Below are 20,146 nucleotides of genomic sequence, written 5' to 3'. Positions count from 1 at the left end.
AAAAAGGAACATCCTATGTACAAGAACAACTCATTTGAAACAGCATGGAAACAAATGACATTCAGGGAAATTCTTATGTACCAATTTATTTATTGTGAAGCCAAAGACTCGTTTTGCCTTTTTTTTTTTTAAAAAAACTGCAACTACTATTCTTAAAAATTAGAAAGCCAAACCACTGTACAATATAATTTTAAAAAGGGGTTCACCACGTTCCAGTGAGGAAATAACACTTTATTCACTTCAGTAATGCATGTCTACTACTTCCATTAGTAAAGCAAAGCACAGTAGTACCTCCCAAATCGTATTTTTGTCACAGGTATAAAGTAATAATGAACACGTGGCTCTCTCAGCCTACTTAATAAAAGCATCCCAGTGTTACTGAAACTGGACAACTTTTTCTCCAAACTTTTACCTTTTTGTTGCACCTTTGTATGTAGCATTTATTAGACGTATCACAGTAATAAAATATAAGGCATGGAGATGGATGACTAGCATGACAGTGACCGTTCTAAACTGCAAACTACTCTTCAAAGCACACAGCACATATCACGTAAGATACATGGTGAAGGTAAAGACGCATAAAAGAATTTGACTGGACTGAGCATATCATAAGGAAATAAGCAAAGATGCAATAACATGAGAAAGATAATTAACTGCTCCAGTACCCTGAGTTTGATAACCAATTCTCAGTGCATTGTGTCACTATGATAATTGAAAAAATGATTTGCTGCAGTTACAACATGATGCAAGTCCCTCTAAATTAAGTATCAAATTACAGCACCTAACATTTTTAATATACTGTAAGCCTCTGGACTAAGGACTGATGTTTCATTCAACAATCACATCCCACAAAATTTGTGAGAGCAGAGTTATAATAATGACGTAGTCAATTAGAGATCAACACGCACAAACTGTCACGTTATTGTGTACTATAAACCTAATATTCAGTAAGAAAAAAAAAAATGGGTATCAAGAGTTTTATTCACTAAGATATATCACTGATAGTGGAAAAACTGGTACCGATATCTATTATCACAATTTTATCTTAAATCTCAAAACACTTAATACTGAATACATTTCAGTACTCTCTGCCAAAAACCTTTAAGACACAATTAAGATTAAACGACAGTGATTCACATACTCCAGATTTTAACTGCTTAAATTTCTACAGACTGTGGAGTCAGTAAGATGTATTATAAGCTACATTCAAATGTTCTTCCAGAACCATTGTTATTTCTCTGCAGAAATAGCAAATGTGACTTTTTTTTTCTTTAACACGTTTGGCTGTTTATAAAACATTATCCATCCAGAGATCAGTCCCAAGAGTCAGACTCTATTGTGAACACGTTTCCTGATAGTCAACCTCTTTAAGCATGCTGGCATTGATAAGGGTTGTAGCTAACAATCTTTGCGGTAATCCTTCTGTCATTACTGCTCAAACCAGTAAAGCAGCATGACTGCATTTCCCTTCTGATGCTACCTACTAGCTTATCTTCCTTTTCCATAGTTACCGATATTTTACCATATTTCTAAAACAAAAGGAGTATGCTATGGAAATTACAAAGAATATGTTCTCAAAAGTCACTCTCTACTACATCAAGTTGCTTTCAAAATTTCTAGGCTGACTTCAAGGCCCAAGCACATGTGAATCACGTTGCTCAGAATGTAACATAAAAATTAAGATACAATATAAAGCTAGGTTTATGTCAAATAAGTGATGAAGAGGCAAGAGCTGAGGTACTAGTTGGTATCACTTGCAATGCAGTACTGAGTAGGAGAGGTTCACAACCAACAGAGGAATGCTGGGCAGGACTATGGGATATGTGAGCGAAAAACCACCCAGAGCCACCATAAAGCACAGGCAGCGTGCTGTTTATAAGGGGGAAGGATGGGTCATCTGTGGCTGTATCTCAAAATCAACTTTCCTGGAAACTTTTGGAAGACTGAGCTTTTCACACAACCCAAGAAAACGTAGGAATTCTACAGCATTTGACTGTTATAGTTACCTAGTCTCAAAACTTCACACAATAATAATGCAGTGCTCTGTATAATCTAGCCATGCAGTCAAATCCGAATTTAAATATTCATTTTTAGAAATAGTTAAAATACGTTACTTTTTGTCTCTTTTTTTAATTCAAAACACAGGCATGAGGAGAATATTGATATAAAGGTCAAATATTTCCTTTGTGATTTTTCCTTGCATAATTTTTTTTTCCCTAATAATACCAAAGAATGATTTTTAAATGAAAGAAAAAATACTCAATACCCATTTCCAGATGATACTCTATTACCTCCCAGCAAAACTAAACTTACCATTCAGCCGAAACAGCCTGAACAGCCAGACTCCAAATACTTTTTTTTAAAACAGATTCTTTAGTGTAAGAAGACTAAGAAATGTTTCATTAAGTTAGTAAAATCCAAATAATTATAACACGTAATTGGAGTCATGTTTAATTTAAGAGTAACAATAAATAAACTCACAAAACCAGAAACTGTGCTCAAGCCACTAGTAACAAGAGCGAGTAATTACAAACAGCGAGACTTTAGACAGAAACCAACATGCTCCAATCCTCCCCAGATGAGCTCAACTCAAAAAACATACAGACGATGAATGACACGCGTGGCTGTGAGATGGACAAGAATGATAAACTATTGGTGCTATCTACATGGACTGACTTCTGTTGAAGCTGTATCAGCAAGCAGGTGTTGGAGCTAGACCAAATAATCCAGCATTACCTTAGATTTTGTTCGTGTTAATTATCTTAAAGATGAACCAAGAAAGTTCTCTCAGGGACTTGTAACAGAGATAGCAGCTGACAACTGTAGGACCATAACAAAAATCAAAATAATCTAGTGCCAGAATCTAAGACTATGGAGTAAATCTACAAATTCAGCAAAATATATCTACAACCAAAAAAAACTGGCAGTGAACTCCCTAGGGCTGAAGTGGCTGAAGTAGTTGTCATTTTGCTGTGCCTAAGAGCCCTATATTTGTAAAATCTTCAGCTTACAAATTGAACACAGAAAATACATCGCTCCATATTTCTTGTAGCCAAGTTTAAGACATTAAATTAAATACACAAGATGGATATAGGCAGATGCAGGAATATACACTGGAATGTAATTAGTATAGTACGCAGTGGTCTTGTATCAGTTTAAGGTTTGTAAAATGTTTTGTAAGCATGAGAGACTGTGAGAAAATAAAGGGGATGACAGAGACAGGGACCACTATCTACTTGGAGGATCAGAGCAGCAGAGAATGAACTTTCAAGCAGTACATTTAGGTTTGAGAAGACTATGCTTGTCAAAGAAATTAAGTAATCAAGAAGATGACAAGAGACTGGATACAAGTCATAGCCACGGGTATATTAAATGAGGTATCGAAGTTATTTCACAGAACTGCTGCCAAGATTTAAACACAGTCCGTGTAAAGACAACCACATACATGAGAATCTGATGGTGTGAGGATTCACAGGTATGTCCATCACTTTTGGCACTGTTATAGTCAGATAATTACTAATTTTCCTATTATTAAAATTATTCCCTCCTTTCACTTGCTCTGTGCACTAAGCAGCAACTAATAATTGCACTAAGATAAAAATCAAAACTGACCACAAACTAGTTACTGTCACATACAAACAGCTCCTGCAAAACTCGGAACTTTTCAGATGTTTTGAACATTTTTGCACTATTAATATCTACAACTAAAGTTACTGAAAAATGTTGACCAATTAATTTCCTGTCAGTTTCCATTAAAATAATAATAAAAAAGCTATTAAAACTATTACTGTGGACCTACACTCCTGCAAAATTTGAGATCCCACATCCATTCCAAAGGAATGACACGATTTTAGTTCTTCACCTGTTTACAATGTGCCACACCCACACCTTTGAGGCAAGCAGAACTGACAAAAACTGGAAGCAGCGGCTGGCAGACCAGAGAGTTGTGCTGCCATGAGAAGGAGCTTAAGCAGGTTGGAGAAATGGGCTGATAGGAATCCCAATGAAGATCCACAAGGGGGAAGGGCCGAATCCTGCACTTGGAGGGGAATAACTCCAGAAATGTGTGCACACTGGGGACCAAGTGGCTGGAAGACGCTTGGCAGAAAAGGATCTGGGCATCCTGGTGGACAAGATGACCGTAAGTCAACTATGTACCCTTGCAGCAAGGCCAACGAACAGCATTCTGGCTGCCTTAGGAAGAGCATTACCAGCAGACTGAGGAAGGTGATCCCTCCCCTCTAGATGTGGTCTCACCAGCACTGAGTCAAGTGCTATGTCCAGTTCTATGTTCCCCAGCACAAGAAAGGTAAGGTAATGTTAGAACAAGTCCAGCAAGGGTCATCAAAACTAATAAGGAACTGGAAATATATCATTTGAAAAAAAGCTGAGAAACCTGGTGTTGTTTTCCCCAGAGAAGAGAAGGTTTGGAGAAGATCTTATTCACATCAACGTAATGGAAGACAGTAAACAATACTGAGCCAGATTCTTCTCAGCAGCACCAAGTGAAACAAAAAAATGCTATGAACAGAAAATTGAACACAGTCCAATTTACACACTTGAAAAAAATCAGATAGCGGTCAAACACTGAAACAAGTTAACCAGAGAAGTCATGCAGTCTCTATTCATGGAGATGCTCAAAAGCCTACCCAGCATGGACCTCTGCAACATGCTCTACTTGACCCTGTTTTGAAAAAGGGGTTGGACTAGATCATCTCAGAGATGCCTTCCAACCTCAACCATCCTGTAACTCTCTATGAACTCCAGGAACTATTGTAATAATACGAACAGGACTGAAGACAAAGAGGCAGTAATTTTCACTTAAGGTTAGTATTAGAGGGCTGCCAATGTAATTATCAAGCAGCAACAGCAAGAGACTGCATAAAAGATTCAATTTCTCATCAGCAACTAGTTCTGAAAAAGGTTGTTACTTACCAAAGAAAATCTGGAACCATGGTGATTATAATCAGCATGAACAGTCACTAGTCTCACAGGTAGCGATAGCACTCCAGCATCAAATCAGATCCAGAAAGTTCTGGATCCAGCTCTGTTTTTCTTCTGCCTTGTATTCTCAAAAATCCAGGCGAGACAGACATCCTTTGTAACATGTCTATTTTCAAATTGTTCCCTTGTCAACATTGTTTCTCTGTTTCAGAGGTATGAGATGAGCAGTATGTATACTCCAGACAAATTTGTTTGTCCTCCAGACCACCTTTATATATCTGTGAATCTGCAAATTCAGTTTTCCTCACATATTTGCAAAATAATGAATGAGACGCCTCACATCCGAGTTAAAAGTGTTTGAGCAAAGTAGCTGAGTAGATCTTTGGTGATTTTCTACATACTAGGAAAGCTTTTGTTTTGCTTATTACACCAACGTTCCCATTCATTCACTATGTGTTGGAAATGGTCCTAAAAATGACCTCTTAGCCTGCTATCAATAACAGCATTCTAAAAAACAGCCAATTAATACCTGACTGCTCCTTTGAGAGTCTTATGTTACTTAAATTCTTGGAAAGAAGAAAAAGTACCTCTTGGAGATGTATTTAATCAACACAATACTAATTAAAGTTGAAAAATACCCCTGAGATTCTTACTACTGGATAATGAAAAATCTGACATGAAGAACATAGTAATAGTAAAATGATGCTGCTCCAGAGGGCACATTTTCACTGCAGTTCTAAGCAACTGTCTGTCCAGTGCTATGCTTCATTATTCTCATTTCAGAGGTTTAGAGCGCAAGAGAGATGACAAGATAAACACGAAATCACCTGCTGCTACTCTTTCTCTGAAAGACTCTCTTAAGTCAGGGTGGGGAGTAGCATTATATGTAATGTCCCCCCCCATGTATCACAACTAACCTTCAATTTCATTATTAAGTAGAAACTGAAGATATGTGAAATACTTGTTATTCAACAGAAATACTGAGAGATACAAGTAGTTTAAATCACCGGATACGATTTAAGCCATTATGTGTACACTGACCTGCAATTTCATAGTCAGAGTATGATACTTACAGCCTCTACCTATCATCCCCTCAAAAATAAGGTCCAAGAAAATGCTGCTGCTTAGGTTTTTTCTTTGTAAGGCAACAGGTCAAAATTAACGAAACAAATGAAAAAGGAAATTCACCCCCAAGTCTGAATTAGTTACTTTCAGATTAATTTGGTCAAGAACAATTATAATAAGGCTAAATGCACAAAGGAATAAACTTGTTTTGGCCAAGCATGACAGACAGGTAGAAACACAGTATTTTTCATACTCCTAGTACACTTGATGTGAACATATTTTTTAATTTCAAAACCATCTGTTTACCATTAAATGTTATAATTTGCCTTGCTGTTAACAAGGTGAATTCTAGTCTTACCAGTGCTGCACCAGCATCAAGATTTTTCACCATCTTTAGCACAATTTTATGTTGCAATTCAGCCATTAAATTTCTTTACCTCTTTAATCAACTTCAATTCCTCTTACTTCTCACCTCCTAAAGAGATTCCTGAAGCACATCAATATCGAAGCTTTCAAACCAATGACTTTTTATGTATTTATTTTCATTGATGAGCTTGGGGAATCTTGTGAGCTGCCGCTAATTACGTTGAATCATCTTGCAAGAGCAGTAACAGAGAAGATTATTTCAGCACACTTTTAGATAAAAATACAAATTAAAAGTAAGTTTTTACTTATTGTCCTCTGTTGAAGATTTATTTCTTTTCCTGAATGTGAGTAAACATTACTAATTGAAGCTGCATTGTATTCCCTTCCTCGTTGTAAGACGAATTGTGTAATAAATACATCTCCATATACTATGAACACTTACAATTGAATCAATAGTAACCAACAGAAAATTAATATAGTCACTGTCTTGGAGAAAATGGAAAAGCGGAAACAACACAGGAAGGATCAAGATCTAATACAAATGACTAAACACAAATTTCCATTCTTCTCTGATTCTACATCAAAAATTAAGCAAGCATTAAAATGCAGGAAAATATTTTAGATTAGCCAGAGATATTAAATGACATTTTCATGTCAAAGAAATAATATAATGAAATTTTGAGGTAGAGATCAAATGTTTTTAAGGGTGTTTTAATTAGTCTTCTAAATACTGCTTGAGTAAGAAATTAGCTAGGACGAGAAGTGTCCTTCTGGAAAACAGCTTGGTTTAGAGATGTGCTCCTTCTGGAAGACTATGTCAATGACCTAATTAGATGAAGCAGAATAAAAGAACTAAGCTGTTGACCTAACATATACTTCACGATGTGGTGAAACTAAACAGAATTAGGAGGTACCAAGAACTTACCACGTAATGAGTTGTAGACCAAATTAACAGACAAAGTAAATGAAAATGAAAAAAAAAAAAGGGGGGGGGGGGGGGTGTGCTGAGAGCTGGGATATCCAGATCTACAGCTCTTGGCATCTGTCCAGACTGGAACCTAAAATTCCTCCTAAACTTGAGTCTGGTCAGGACTCGTTTTCAACTCCTTGACAAAATAAACAAACAAAAAACATATACACAATAGGAAAGTGTCTATTTCCTAATACCATGGAATATTATGGAGTTCTCACAAGGTAATTAAGTATTCTGTGTATATTAGGAATGACAGAGAGAGATGATTGGAGAAGAGTGTGCATTTATATTAGTGTTCAAGTTCAAATTAGGATTGGAATTTCAAAGTGAGCATCTCCAGCATCTACACTACTGCACCCTGTCCAACATCAAAATTATCCTGGAGCACACAAACTGGATTTCTGTTAAACACTAATTTCACATACTACTAGATATGTAGTCCACAGGACCAGACTGGAAGTAGCCTCAAAATAAAACTGCTCAAAATGCGCACAGTACTGTAGATGCTGGTTTGTGAGCACCAAACATTTTATTCTACAAATAGATTTCCACTGGACTGTACTATTTGCTAATGTAAACAGATCTATAAATGGCTGTTGCAGCTTCTTGGGTCCTGTTCTTTGAAGCCAGTAGACACAGAAGAACTGTTGTCAATACATATGACAGGATAAAAATTGGTTATTGAAGTTTTAACTTATTTGAATGGAGTGGAAAAGGGTGTTAGAATTCTCATTGTCAGAGTATAACTGACAGTGTGTTACCCAAAAAACAACTCAAAACCAGAACACATCAGTTTGATGCCTCCAGCTTCTAACAGTTGCTTTTGCTACTTCAAGCAAGAGCCCTTGTCCAAATTATGCTTCAGCAGCAGCACTGTTGTACTTTCAAGATTTTTAAATCCACAAAATCAAGTAAGACTCATCAGAGAGCTTGAGGTTAAGGATCTTTCCTGACAAGTACTCTTAGACTTTGCAAAAGCTCTGTAGATTTTTCTGATGCTGCTGCCTCTGATTTCTGGTAAGGACATGCATATTTTTTTATCTTTATATCCAGCAGATTATTGCATGCTAGTATTTAACGACCAAAGAGACAGGACCAGGGACTGACCAAGCATATAAACATAGGATAAAAGGCCTTTTACTCCTGATACAGTACTCAAATCCTGTCAGAATAAGTGGTCAAAGCCGAATCTAAGTGTTCTTGCAAATGTGCAACACAAATAGAAAAAGAACCACCTCTTAAAGAACAAAGTGTGCTTGGGTGGCTGAAAAAGCTGATGCCTGTAAATTCAAAACCAACTCTTTCTTCAATCAAAGTAGACTGAAAAAAAATGAGAAGAAATGCTCAATGCCCCTGATTTAACATTCAAAAGGGCTTTTAAAGTGTCATATACACGTTGCATATACCCACTTAAACAAAATTACATATAGGAAAACATTTGAGGAAATTTCTTAATACCGGAATTTTAAATTTGCAAAAATCAAACAACTTCTAAGTAATAGAAATAACATTCTTATTGGAAACCCAGCAGGCACAGCCAATGCCCAGATAATTGCAGTCAGTACACAGCAGAGATCTGAGTCTGTAAGCACAGTTTATCAAATCATAATATTAACTCTGTTACTCAAGTAGCTTTTACTGGTACAGTATAATAAAAGCTTTTGCCTACAAGTATAAAACATACTGAATTAAAACCTGCCACAATTGTCATAGGAGAATTGTTGCTCTAAAAATCAGTGAAAGTCTGTCAGGGAACTACTTAGTGCAACAAAAATCTGCTCTTGCAGCCTGTGAAAATAAGTATATAGGGGCCTGGAAAGAGTTTGTCTGTTGAAAAGTAGCAAAGATGAGTGGAGGTTTGTGGAAGACCATCAATAAAGTGACAATCTCTAATAAGGTGTTGGTCAGCATTAGTGATTGACCTATCACAGGATCTTGGTATGGCCAGGACCCATTCTAACCATAACAGGAACCCTGTGAACAGAAATTTATCAACTTTTAAATAAATGCAGTCTTCATCAGGACGTGCACAGCACTGCACAGGATGTCTTAGATAAGGGGAAGAAGAGTTGTTTTTTCAAGAAAAATTCAATCATTTATTCTCTATCACTTCCCAGTAGACTGCTCTGTGGTACCAACGTTCTCTTCTGGAAAGATTTTCAGCTTCACAGTATACTTCTTAAACTCCCCAGTGAAGTTGCAGTACGGGAGATTGAAGGATGTGAAGGCAATAAATGAACTCTTCAAAGATGCACATCATCAGTTTTATAACTCTTCGTCTTTGCACACAGTATTTTGAAGGCATTCTGTATTGTCTGCCCATACACATGCAGATATTGCTGGTATTAGAAGTAGTTCTATTTTCTGTGTTATGTTCTATGGAGCACCCACCAGGCATTGTAATCTTCTGAAAAGATGCATGATCACACTTACACCCCTTTGGCTTGCTTGAAAATTCAAAAGAGGCAGGCAACTTTTACTATATAAAAAGGACACAGCGCTACTAAGTGAGGGAGAAAGAAACATAGCTGGATCAACATTTACCAAGATCTACCATCTACCAGATCTACCACTGACCAACAGAAGCCAGAAGATGTAATCTTTTTGGATTTCAACAAAGCTTTCAATACTGTTTCTCACAGTATCCTTCTGGACAAAATTTCCAGCGTACAGTTAGACAAGTACACAACACAATGGGTGAACAACTGCCTGATGGGTCAGGTTTATAAGAAATGGGATTGCATCAGGCCAGCAGCCATGCACTGGTGGGGTTTCCCAGGGCTCTGTTTTGGGGCCAGTTCTCTTCAGTGTTTTTATAAGTGATCTAGACACAGGACTTGAATGCATACTAAGTAAGTTTGCAGAAAACACTAAATTAGGAACAGCTGTTGAATCTGTCAAGGGTAGAGGGGCCTTGTAGAGCGATCTTAACAGACTAAAGGGCTAGGCAATCACCAATTGCATGAAATTTTAGAGTAAGTGCCAGATTCTGCACCAGGAAAAGGCTAACCCTAGATTTACGTACAAGTTGGGGGACAAGAGACTGGAGAACAGCCCCAAAGAAAGGAATCTAGGGATTCTGATTGACGTCAAGTTGAATGGGAGTTAACAGTGTGCCCCAGCAGCCAGGAGGACTAACCGTACCCTGGGGTGCATCAAGCACAGCACTGCTAACCAGTCCAGAGAAGGGATTGTCCAGCTCTGCTCTGTGCTGGTCCAGCCTCCCCTCAAGCACTAAGTGCAGTTTGGGGCCCAACAATGCAAGAAGGACATAAAACTATCAGAGTGTCAAAAAGAGAACTAAGATGGTGAAGGGCCTAGAGGGAAAGAAGTATGAGGAGTGGCTGAGGTCCCTTAGTTCGTTCAGCCCAGAGCAGAGCAGGCCGAGGGGAGGCCTCATGGCGGCCTGCAGCTCCCTCACGAGGGGAGCGGAGGGGCAGGCGCTGAGCTCTGCTCTCTGGGGACAGCGACAGGACCCGAGGGAACGGCATGGAGCTGGGACAGGGGAGGGTCAGGCTGGGGGTTAGGGAAAGGTTCTGCACCCAGAGGGCACTCAGGCACTGGGACAGGCTTCACTGAAGCAAGTCTGCCGGAGGTTCAAGAAGCATTTGGGCAATACTCTCAGACATAGAACCACCCAAAAATCAGGACTTTTGTGGACCTAGGAGTTGGTCTCCATGATCCTTGTGGGTCCCTTCCAACTGAGAATAGCCTATGAGTCAATCAAAACTGGAAGAGTAAGACAATCAGTCAGCAACCCATTTCATTGTACATGTAAGCTGGAAAATATAAAGCAATTTCTCCCTCCTTCCCCCCCAGCTGCTTCTTGAAATGTTTTTTTCAAATGGGAGAAGGAATAAAGAACAAAAATTGGAAACAACATGAATAGAATATTTGCCTAATAAGATTTGAGACTACGCTCTGCAACCAGGTTAGAGGGAAAAAAAAGATTGAATGACTCAGGGTAACATCCCTCCATTAACCTTAATTAACGGTTTGCTGCCAGCACCTTTTTTTTTTTTTTTTTTTTTTAAGGTAGAACAGTAACTTTGTGCTATATTTTTAACTATGAATTAGAGGATGAGAAAAACATGCTTTATTTTACGAGCATAGAGTTGTTCTTCAGTAAAAACATTAAAACTTTCTAAATTCTGTAAAGTGGAGAAATTATTTTAAAAGGTATTTATGAATTCCAAGGGCTTTGATGTTCCCCAAAAAAGTATGCATAACCACATGTTAATTTATAAAATTGAACTGACCAGATTTTCTTTTTACTAATGAAATGCATCACTTCACAGCTTTAATTTCAATGTTCATTTGAAATAACTGCACTGCATATTGGTCAACTTATATGCAAATCTGGCAAGTTCTACATCCATTTCATTTGTTTACATCATCTTCATTTTTACTTTATATTACATTATGAAATTCCAAACACTATAGCACAAGACTGAAATATTACCACTGAAATGTTATTTTGTTCACCCTGATGGGAAAACAGAATGATATCTACATTTAAAATATCAAGTTCTACTGTAGCCTGAAATACAGGCAGTCTAGTATAACTCTTTTTCTCTCTCTTCTGTACTGGTAAACTCAATAAATATGCAGAAGGTTATGGTCTGATTCTCTCTTTTAGCTAACCGTGGAAAACAGAAGGGCTCACAAAATGGTAAACAAATTGAGTAACACGATATAGGGGAATAAATAGTCAGTAGAAAAAGGAAAAGGAATTTTTTTTTTATTAGAGGATTTTAATCTTACCGTGCTACAACTAAAAACTGGTCAATCTGACGGTCAGTAAGGGGGCTATCTGGATCCCATACTTTTACTTCCAGCTTTGCCTGTTCTCTGTCATCTAATTCTCCTGTCAAAAGGTAGATGGGACAAAACACTTATTACTCACAATGTTTTTCTCTGTGTACTTCTTATGCTATGTTTAAAAGTGACATTGTACATTTATATATACACACACACACGCTCAAAAAGTACTTAATAATCAGCAGTTATCCATTTATATTTCATACTGCAGTGTCAGTAAAATAAGTATCTTCCCTTAACATCAGCATTTGAATTTGTTTTAAGGACACAGTCTTAGGAGTAGTATCAAAGAACTTTAATAAAATGTGATTATAAACTTGAAACCAAAATGTAAATAACCAGTGGGGTTTTTAAATTGCTTCTCAACTATATCAAAGTTAACTTCACTGAAGCCACATTAAAATTAATTTTACACTTAACCAGCTTTAGCAATTAAAAATCCTATCCAATTTGTATTCTGAATACACCCCCAAAACAGAAATTGTTATGAAACAATGCTACCTACTATATTTATTTCTTTTTCACCTCTTGCTCTCAACCACTACATTATCTGCATTGTTAACACCAATCATACTATTAAAATTGATGTTTGTTGACTAGTTATACCCACTCACGAAGTGATATATAACGCTACAGCACAAGAAAGTTACTATATACAACATAATCATTTCCCAAGTCCATTTGAATGAACAGAACAATCTGTGTATGTGCATGTGACTGAAACAACAGTGTTTTCAGAAATTTAACTTGCACTGTATTTGTTATTAAAATTATGTTATTTCTTGGAAGAACAGTAAAGTGTAAAGACATGACAATGATTCACATTTATATGGAAACCTAAATCTCAGCTTGGCTACTCCATCAGTAACTTCTACTGCAAAATGAGAAACAAAAAACAGAGGCTCATTAGGTAGACAACACACAGTCTACTAGTATAGGAATATTTATCTATAGGACACGACCAACACCAACATAGTAAGGTGCAAAAACAAATGGCAAGTGCAGAATTAAAGTCATCATCCACCTTTGATATTTTAGATTATAAGCATTTTCTTCCTTCACTGAAGATGTCAAGAACTTAAATGTTCAATTGGCCCCTAGAGCTTCTCTGAATTGTGAGCTACTGCAAGAATAAAAACCTGTCCTCAAATAGAGCCATGCCATGTACTTTGAAAAGCTAAGCAGTGCAGGTATCTCTCTAAGTACACAGAAAATCACTTCAGTCTGTTTTTTCTTAGGACTTAATGAAAACAGCCAGTCTAAATATGCATAGTACCACTAAGACATGAAAAAGCCTGTACACTTAGGAGTCTGGAAGCAGACTGCAAACCAAGCTCCTGTTCTTCTGAAATCTGATTGTACGTGGCAAGTTTCTTTAGTACATTCATTTTGAAAGGAAAGTGTGGTATATATTCATTCCTACCAAAAGCATAAGATAGAACTGCATCATGCTGTCTGGCTAATGGTTCAGGAATATTCTCAGAAAAACAAAGTAAACGACTTTCTTCTGATACACAGGCAACTAAGACTCATCTGCCTAATGGGACTTATGCTTCTGTTTAAGCTAATTCACATCCAGTACTGGAGACAAACTTAATTTCTAGCACTTGTGGGTAGGATTTTATGTCTATAAACTTATTCAATGGACTACACACTTGTCAATACATTCATTTTTTCCATCTGTGACAGACACATTGTGGGTGATGTTCTATATTTTATAAATAACCTCAGAGCACTTCATTTCAATCTGTTAATATATAGTTTTTAAGTATCTTTCATGTTACTTAACTGTTTCAGGACATCATATCCTGGAGATCTTAACTGTAGAAGTATGAGAAAAGCCAGGACTTGGACACGTCATGGTTCGCACAAAGAAAAACATCATACAAACATAACACAGATATTGAACCAAAAGATGTCACTCTCCTGAATCAAATTTTCAAAAAGATTTTTAAAATTGAGCTACTACACCTTACTTCAAGTACATGTAATTAAATAATCATTACTACAAAATCGTTTTAACTGTTGATAAAGGCAAATCTGAAGTATTGCCAAACAAGAGTTTGTAATGGTAGCAATAAATATACTTAAATAAGATAAATGCAACAGAATCTACACCAAAAGAATCTATATATGAAATATAATGCAATTGTTGCTATGATATTTAATATTGCAAATACGTGAGACATGTGGGTTTCCAGAATATATGCAGTCTCTGCCAAAACGCAGTTAAAATGTATGCCTCATTCTTGATTTTCTACCTAAATGGCCGGTATTGTCACATAAACATGAAGAGAAGGAACCTAAGCAGTTCAAATCATGGGGGCAGTCAAGCAGTGCAGTAGAAGTCCTTGAATAAAACCCTCAAGAACAGAAATATGATGCAATTCCTTAGTATGTCCTGAAGGTTCGTATAAAATGATCATGTAAGATAAACAAGTCTTCTTTCCAGTGGTGATCTTCCAAAATTTTAATAATTTAAAGAAAAAAGTTTTCCTTGAGCTGTCTTTAACTATGTCTGTACCATACACTATAGATGGATTTTTTAATGTGGCAGACCCCTTTAAAGCTAAAACTTCATTTCTATCAACAACTCTACATTTATCATTTACATCGTTGAATTTGACGCATAGTTATAAGATATTCAAACTGAACAGGTATCAAGGTCGCCACAGTATTCATTCCTTATATTGTGAACAGTTGCAGATTACAGGACACAAATGGAATGAATGGGGGAGTTCTACTTTTAACATTTTCAGTGTTGCATCTAAGAAGGCTCTTGGGTTCTGTTTTGTAAGTGTTACCTTCCCTCACCACCACCAACACACCAATTATCTCCTTTGGCTTCTGAAAAGTGCTAGGCTAATTTTTTGAATGCCTGGTATGTCATATCAGTGTATCCAATTTATTTTGAGTACTACTTAAAATTTTATTATAGCCAATCTAATCCCAAAGAGTAATTTGACTGGAAAACATTAGTAAATGGCCAGAAATATGTCAATTTTTCTCCTCATCAATCATTTGCTATCCTTCTCATGTTTTTTTCTTTTTAAAAAGCAAAACGTTAAGTTTTTCTTTAACAAAATTCAAGTTCTGCATTTCAGTTTGTCATTTTAATCAAAAGAAAACATGATCTCTCCCCACCCCAGCAAAAACAATTCTAAGTAAAGTTTTACAAAACAAAGCAAATGAAACTTAAGGTATTAACCAAATGCCGTTAAGTTGAACTACAGGAAATTAAAGATCTACTTAATCCTTTAGACTTTGCTTGCTGCAGACAAATAGCCCCAAGGTAACTTGTACATTAGATTCAGTGGGTCTCTGTGTTGTTCTCAGAACATATCCAATGAAAACATGTTCTGTGAACATCTCCTCACAACACAATTCTTAGTTTTACAGATTACAAAGCCACAATACCGTATCCTTTTAAAAAACAAAATGGTTAAGAAATTGAGATATAAAATCTACAAAATTAAGTGTGAGGTAGGTGTATGTGTTTGTTTTCTAAATGACTTTCAGGGAAACAATGCCAATTCCACTTCTACTGACTCACAATTGTTGATGTAACTGACTGAAAAATAGCCAGGAGAACATTTTCTTTTCTGGTAACACTTATCAGACACGATTTTTTCTTCTTGTATTTTGTATAATTTGCACTATTTTTCAATTTTCTTCTTTTCACAAAGTAATTTAGCATTCACTTCGATCCAAACACCTAAACTAAACACCGGCAGTGCTCAGCTTTCTTTTATGATATGCAAAACAGAAGTACCACCTGCTTGATCCTTACTCACACGGGGCAGAAAATCTGTAATCATGACTTTTTGGTCATAGTAAGAAGGCAGGTGTAGCCATGGACCAATTGCCACCAGACCAATAGTTTGTGCTGCAGAGTTTCCCCTGCTATGGAAATTCATCCAGCACTTCATAGAATCTCTTGAAATTAGCCATGAGGCTAATGAGGATAACACATTCATGTGTTAATCACCCATACTCACTAGACACCAAACACATAAACATGAAGGCCTCATAAATGTATCGGTATGTGCCAAGCATTAAGAATGTAAGAATTAAGATATCTTAGCAGCCTTCCAGTAACTAAAGGAGGCCTACACTGGGAAGCTGGGGAAGGTCTCTTTCTCATGAAGCACAGTGCGGCTGGAACTAGATGATCTTTAAGGTCCTTTCCAACCTAAACCATTCTATGACTCCATTAACTGATCTCACCGGACTCTTACCCTTTGTGCTTCAGCTTTACACCTGTGAAACAGGAACAGTATTTCTTCACTACATTGCAAGGATGTGAAACAGAGATTCCTTTCAGTTATAATTGAAATACAGGATCAGATTTAGGAGTTTTTACCAGATTTTGGCCAAAACTATTGGGCAGTATACTAACTGCAGGTAATCCTAAATATCTTTTCGAACACAGATTCATGTTCTATTTAACATCACAAAAATGGACAACCAACCACTGAAAATGAGACTTGGATTTGTGAACCACCTTCTCGTGCTGACATTTAGACTGCTGACAAACTTTTTCTGTAACTTACTGGAGAGAAAAAAAGCATCACATTTTATTTTCTTGTACTGTTTAGCTACGAACAGAGATCCAGACATTAAAAGTGCCTGTCTAAAGAAAATCTAAACTTTCTCCTCTAATCACAAGTTCTTTAGTTCCCCTCTAGAACAGCCAACATATTTGTACTATATATAATGAAATATACATTTATACACAGAGGTTAATTATCACAAAACATCACACAGCTTCTTGCAAGCAACTGATGATGGAGGAGAGGGGAGAGCACCATGTACAGCTTAACTGGGAAAGGTTACAAAATGCTGAAGTAATTGCCACTGGGAGAAGGAGTTCTAACATGAAGGATTGGAAGAAATATCTTTCAGGTGAACATAAAAACTTAATGAGTTTAACTAATGGCACTTAATGAGTTCAACTCTGCACACACTGAATTCATCGTAGACAGCTAGCTGGCTGATGATCTTAAGTACTCGAAATCACAACGCTTTTCACTATAAAAGCTCTGCAGCCAATTCTTATTACTCGTTTTTGATTTTTTTTCCCCCCCACATGATTTGTGATTCTTATCATTACTGGTTAATCAACAATCATCCAGAAAAAAATTCAAAAATTTATGTTCAACTCTGGAAAAAAAAAAATTATGTGCAAATAGTTACTTTAATAAGAGAAGCATGAGAAAGCTTAGATTATTTTAAAAGTGTAGAAAAATTACCTGTTTACTGTTCAGCTGCAGAAGAATTTCCCCACACCCATCCCTGCTTAACTTGCCTGACAGAAGGATATCCAAGATTTCAGCTAGTCATTCAGATGAGTTCTATATTTATAGAAATGTTCTGGTAAAACTCAATATATGAGCATAATGCACGTATAAAGACTAGAAGTGAAAAAACAGTCTTTATAAAGACAGTATGTACAGAGACTACAAATCAAAGTTATCAGGTGATAGAAGACCATTATTGGCCTACAACAGGCAATTTAAACTGCTGCTGAGCATTTTCTAAGCCAATAAAACACGTACACTTCAATTGCCTCCTACCCTCTAGAGCTCTGGTCTATAAAAAATTCAGCCATTCTTCACTTGAGAAATCCTTTCCAAATTAAACTTCCTCCAACACCAAAGACTTTAGCACTCTCCCAGTGCTTGGTCTTGCGCTGCTTATAAATCAGAAACTGATGATCAAAAGGCAAGGTCTCACAAAGCACTCAAAAGAACTTTAATTCATCGAGTTTAAAAATCCCAGAATTAAACAGAAATAATTACTATTGAGCTCAAAACATGCTAAACTATAAGCAGTCAGTATGACCAGCTTCTCCATAATGCAGCACCAAGAATGGCTGGAATGACTGTCCAGGGCTAGAAGAAAGGAACAAATAATGTTGACACTTTCTCAAAACCCTGCAGAACAGTATGCAAAAAAGGAACTTCCACGGATGTAGGAAAACAGAGACATAATGTCCTAAAACCAGATCATTCCTCACTTTGTAATCCTTATGTTCAAGACACTTTTAGGTAGAAACCCTACTGCTACAGGAAGGAAATATTAAAAATAGTCAGTCCTTTCATTTTAGCGTTTTACGGCAGTTCTAAAGGCAATGACCTAAATTAACGTATTGCATAAAACCACAAGTCCTACCTGAGTTCAAAGGCAAGGGCAAGTATTCAAACATTGAAGAGACACCAGAAATTCACTTTTATGTTGGAACTGGCTTTTTGTACTCCTTTGATATATATGAATACATCTGAACGGTGTGACTTGCACCAAGTTTTGTCCCCTCTTACCCCCATTTTAGTTGATATTTTGGTAAGTTTAGCACTGTGAAGTAGTCCAGCACTAGTGAATACACCATTTCCAGATTGAATACAGAGAGATTGTAGCAGTTTTTCTGAATTCCTGAAATAACAATACATGAAGTCATGCAGTTTTCAGGAAAATACAGTGAAAAATGATACTGCATATAACATTTATATGTAGTATGGTACAGTTATTATTTAATGATATTTAAAATACTTGTTTTGGAAAGAGGGATACCACAACACACAGACATTGTGTTCTTCAAAGACAGCCAACCAAAAACCCACACTACTAAATTATAGTAAGATCTGTGGTCCTGCAATTTTTTTTGACATAAACAACATTAAAAATATGTGAAGCCCCTTTGACTACAGTATGCTGAAGATGAATAGTCCTGTTTGCTTGCATAAATTTAAACCAAATATATAATTCAGATAGTAACTTTTTCTTTATGATGAAATGCATTTTGAATTATTCAAGTGTAAAAGCACATTTCATCTGCATTTGACACTTGTTTTTCATCTTAAAGAGAAAATCATTCTGTAAAAGTTTGTTCTTTTAAAAAATGGGTACAGTAAAATGGCAAAGGAAACAAAAAAAATGAACTTACAATAAGTCCATTTAGGCAAAGTTACTGAGGTAGAAAAATACAGCAAAGTCAATTAAACCCTAAGATGTTGTGTTACAGCCTGAAAGGCGATTTGCGAGTGCTCAGTGCAAGGCATTACTTGGGATAATAAGCACATACACAGCGTGCAATAAATAACTGTATCCTTTGTAAAGCCAGCTACCAGACAGAACTCATTTGGTATTTGAACAACCTCAGAGAAGGCTCTATAGCCATTATTAATAAAGACATCTTTCCAACAGCAATCATTCACAATCTTCCTCACCAACAGCACAGCACAGACCATTCATCTCGCACTGCAACCAGCAGGCCATAGAGAGGATAGCGATTTGATCGTTTCCTTCAAGTTGTGGAAAAATAAGATGTTCATAATAAACATATGAAGAATGAGAACTGATGCATATCTCCTTAAAATGACAAATACAGCAGGTAATCATAGATCTCGTTAGGAAGGTTAAAACTCTGACTTCAAGTATACACCAACCTCAAAAAAAGTTTTTTACAACTGGGGACAGGGACAGAAAAAAAAAAAAAAGAAAAACCACTACTGCAACAATCCCCGAACAAAAAAAAAAAAAAAAACATGAATAATTCCCCTCAAACTGTTGAGCAGTTTTTATAAGATGCAATTACTGAGCAGCACAATTTCCAGCTCTTCTAGTTTATCATTGTCTTGTAACGTGGAAGTTGAGAATGATCTGAAAACTCAACTCCAGGAATAGACAACTACCATATATAAAGAACCAACATCATAAATGTAATTGCTTGTTTGATTAAAATTATGTATGCACTTAACTAACCCATGGAGTTGTACCTAAATGCAACAAAAATTGTAAAAATTACTATGTAACCCAAAAGACAGATGCATATTTTTGTTTCAAACCTATTTGTGTTACATTAAAGGCTTCATAAAACACCATGTTTCATAGAGCAGTGTCCTAATACCTAATTGAGCTTCTGTACTATGCGGCTGCAACACTAAACTACAGATTTACATTGCATTTGCTAAGTTAGGA

At 36.5% G+C, this 20,146-nt stretch overlaps 1 protein-coding gene across 5 annotated transcripts in view; it reads right to left on the bottom strand.

The window, feature by feature from the left end:
- Positions 1–20,146, bottom strand: part of MTA3 (metastasis associated 1 family member 3) — a 196,611-nt gene that overhangs the window by 133,732 nt on the left and 42,733 nt on the right. For all 5 annotated transcript variants that reach the window (XM_080586121.1, XM_080586122.1, XM_080586123.1 and 2 more), the window contains exon 7: positions 12,113–12,215. In XM_080586121.1, coding sequence (XP_080442247.1) covers positions 12,113–12,215 — 103 coding nt within the window. The remainder of the gene's footprint in view (positions 1–12,112; positions 12,216–20,146) is intronic.

This window comes from Anser brachyrhynchus, assembly GCF_964034855.1.
Source record: "Anser brachyrhynchus genome assembly, chromosome: 3".
NCBI lineage: Eukaryota > Metazoa > Chordata > Aves > Anseriformes > Anatidae > Anser > Anser brachyrhynchus.
The sequence above is the reverse complement of the archived record's forward strand: the minus strand, read 5'-3'. Positions and strand labels throughout refer to the sequence as shown.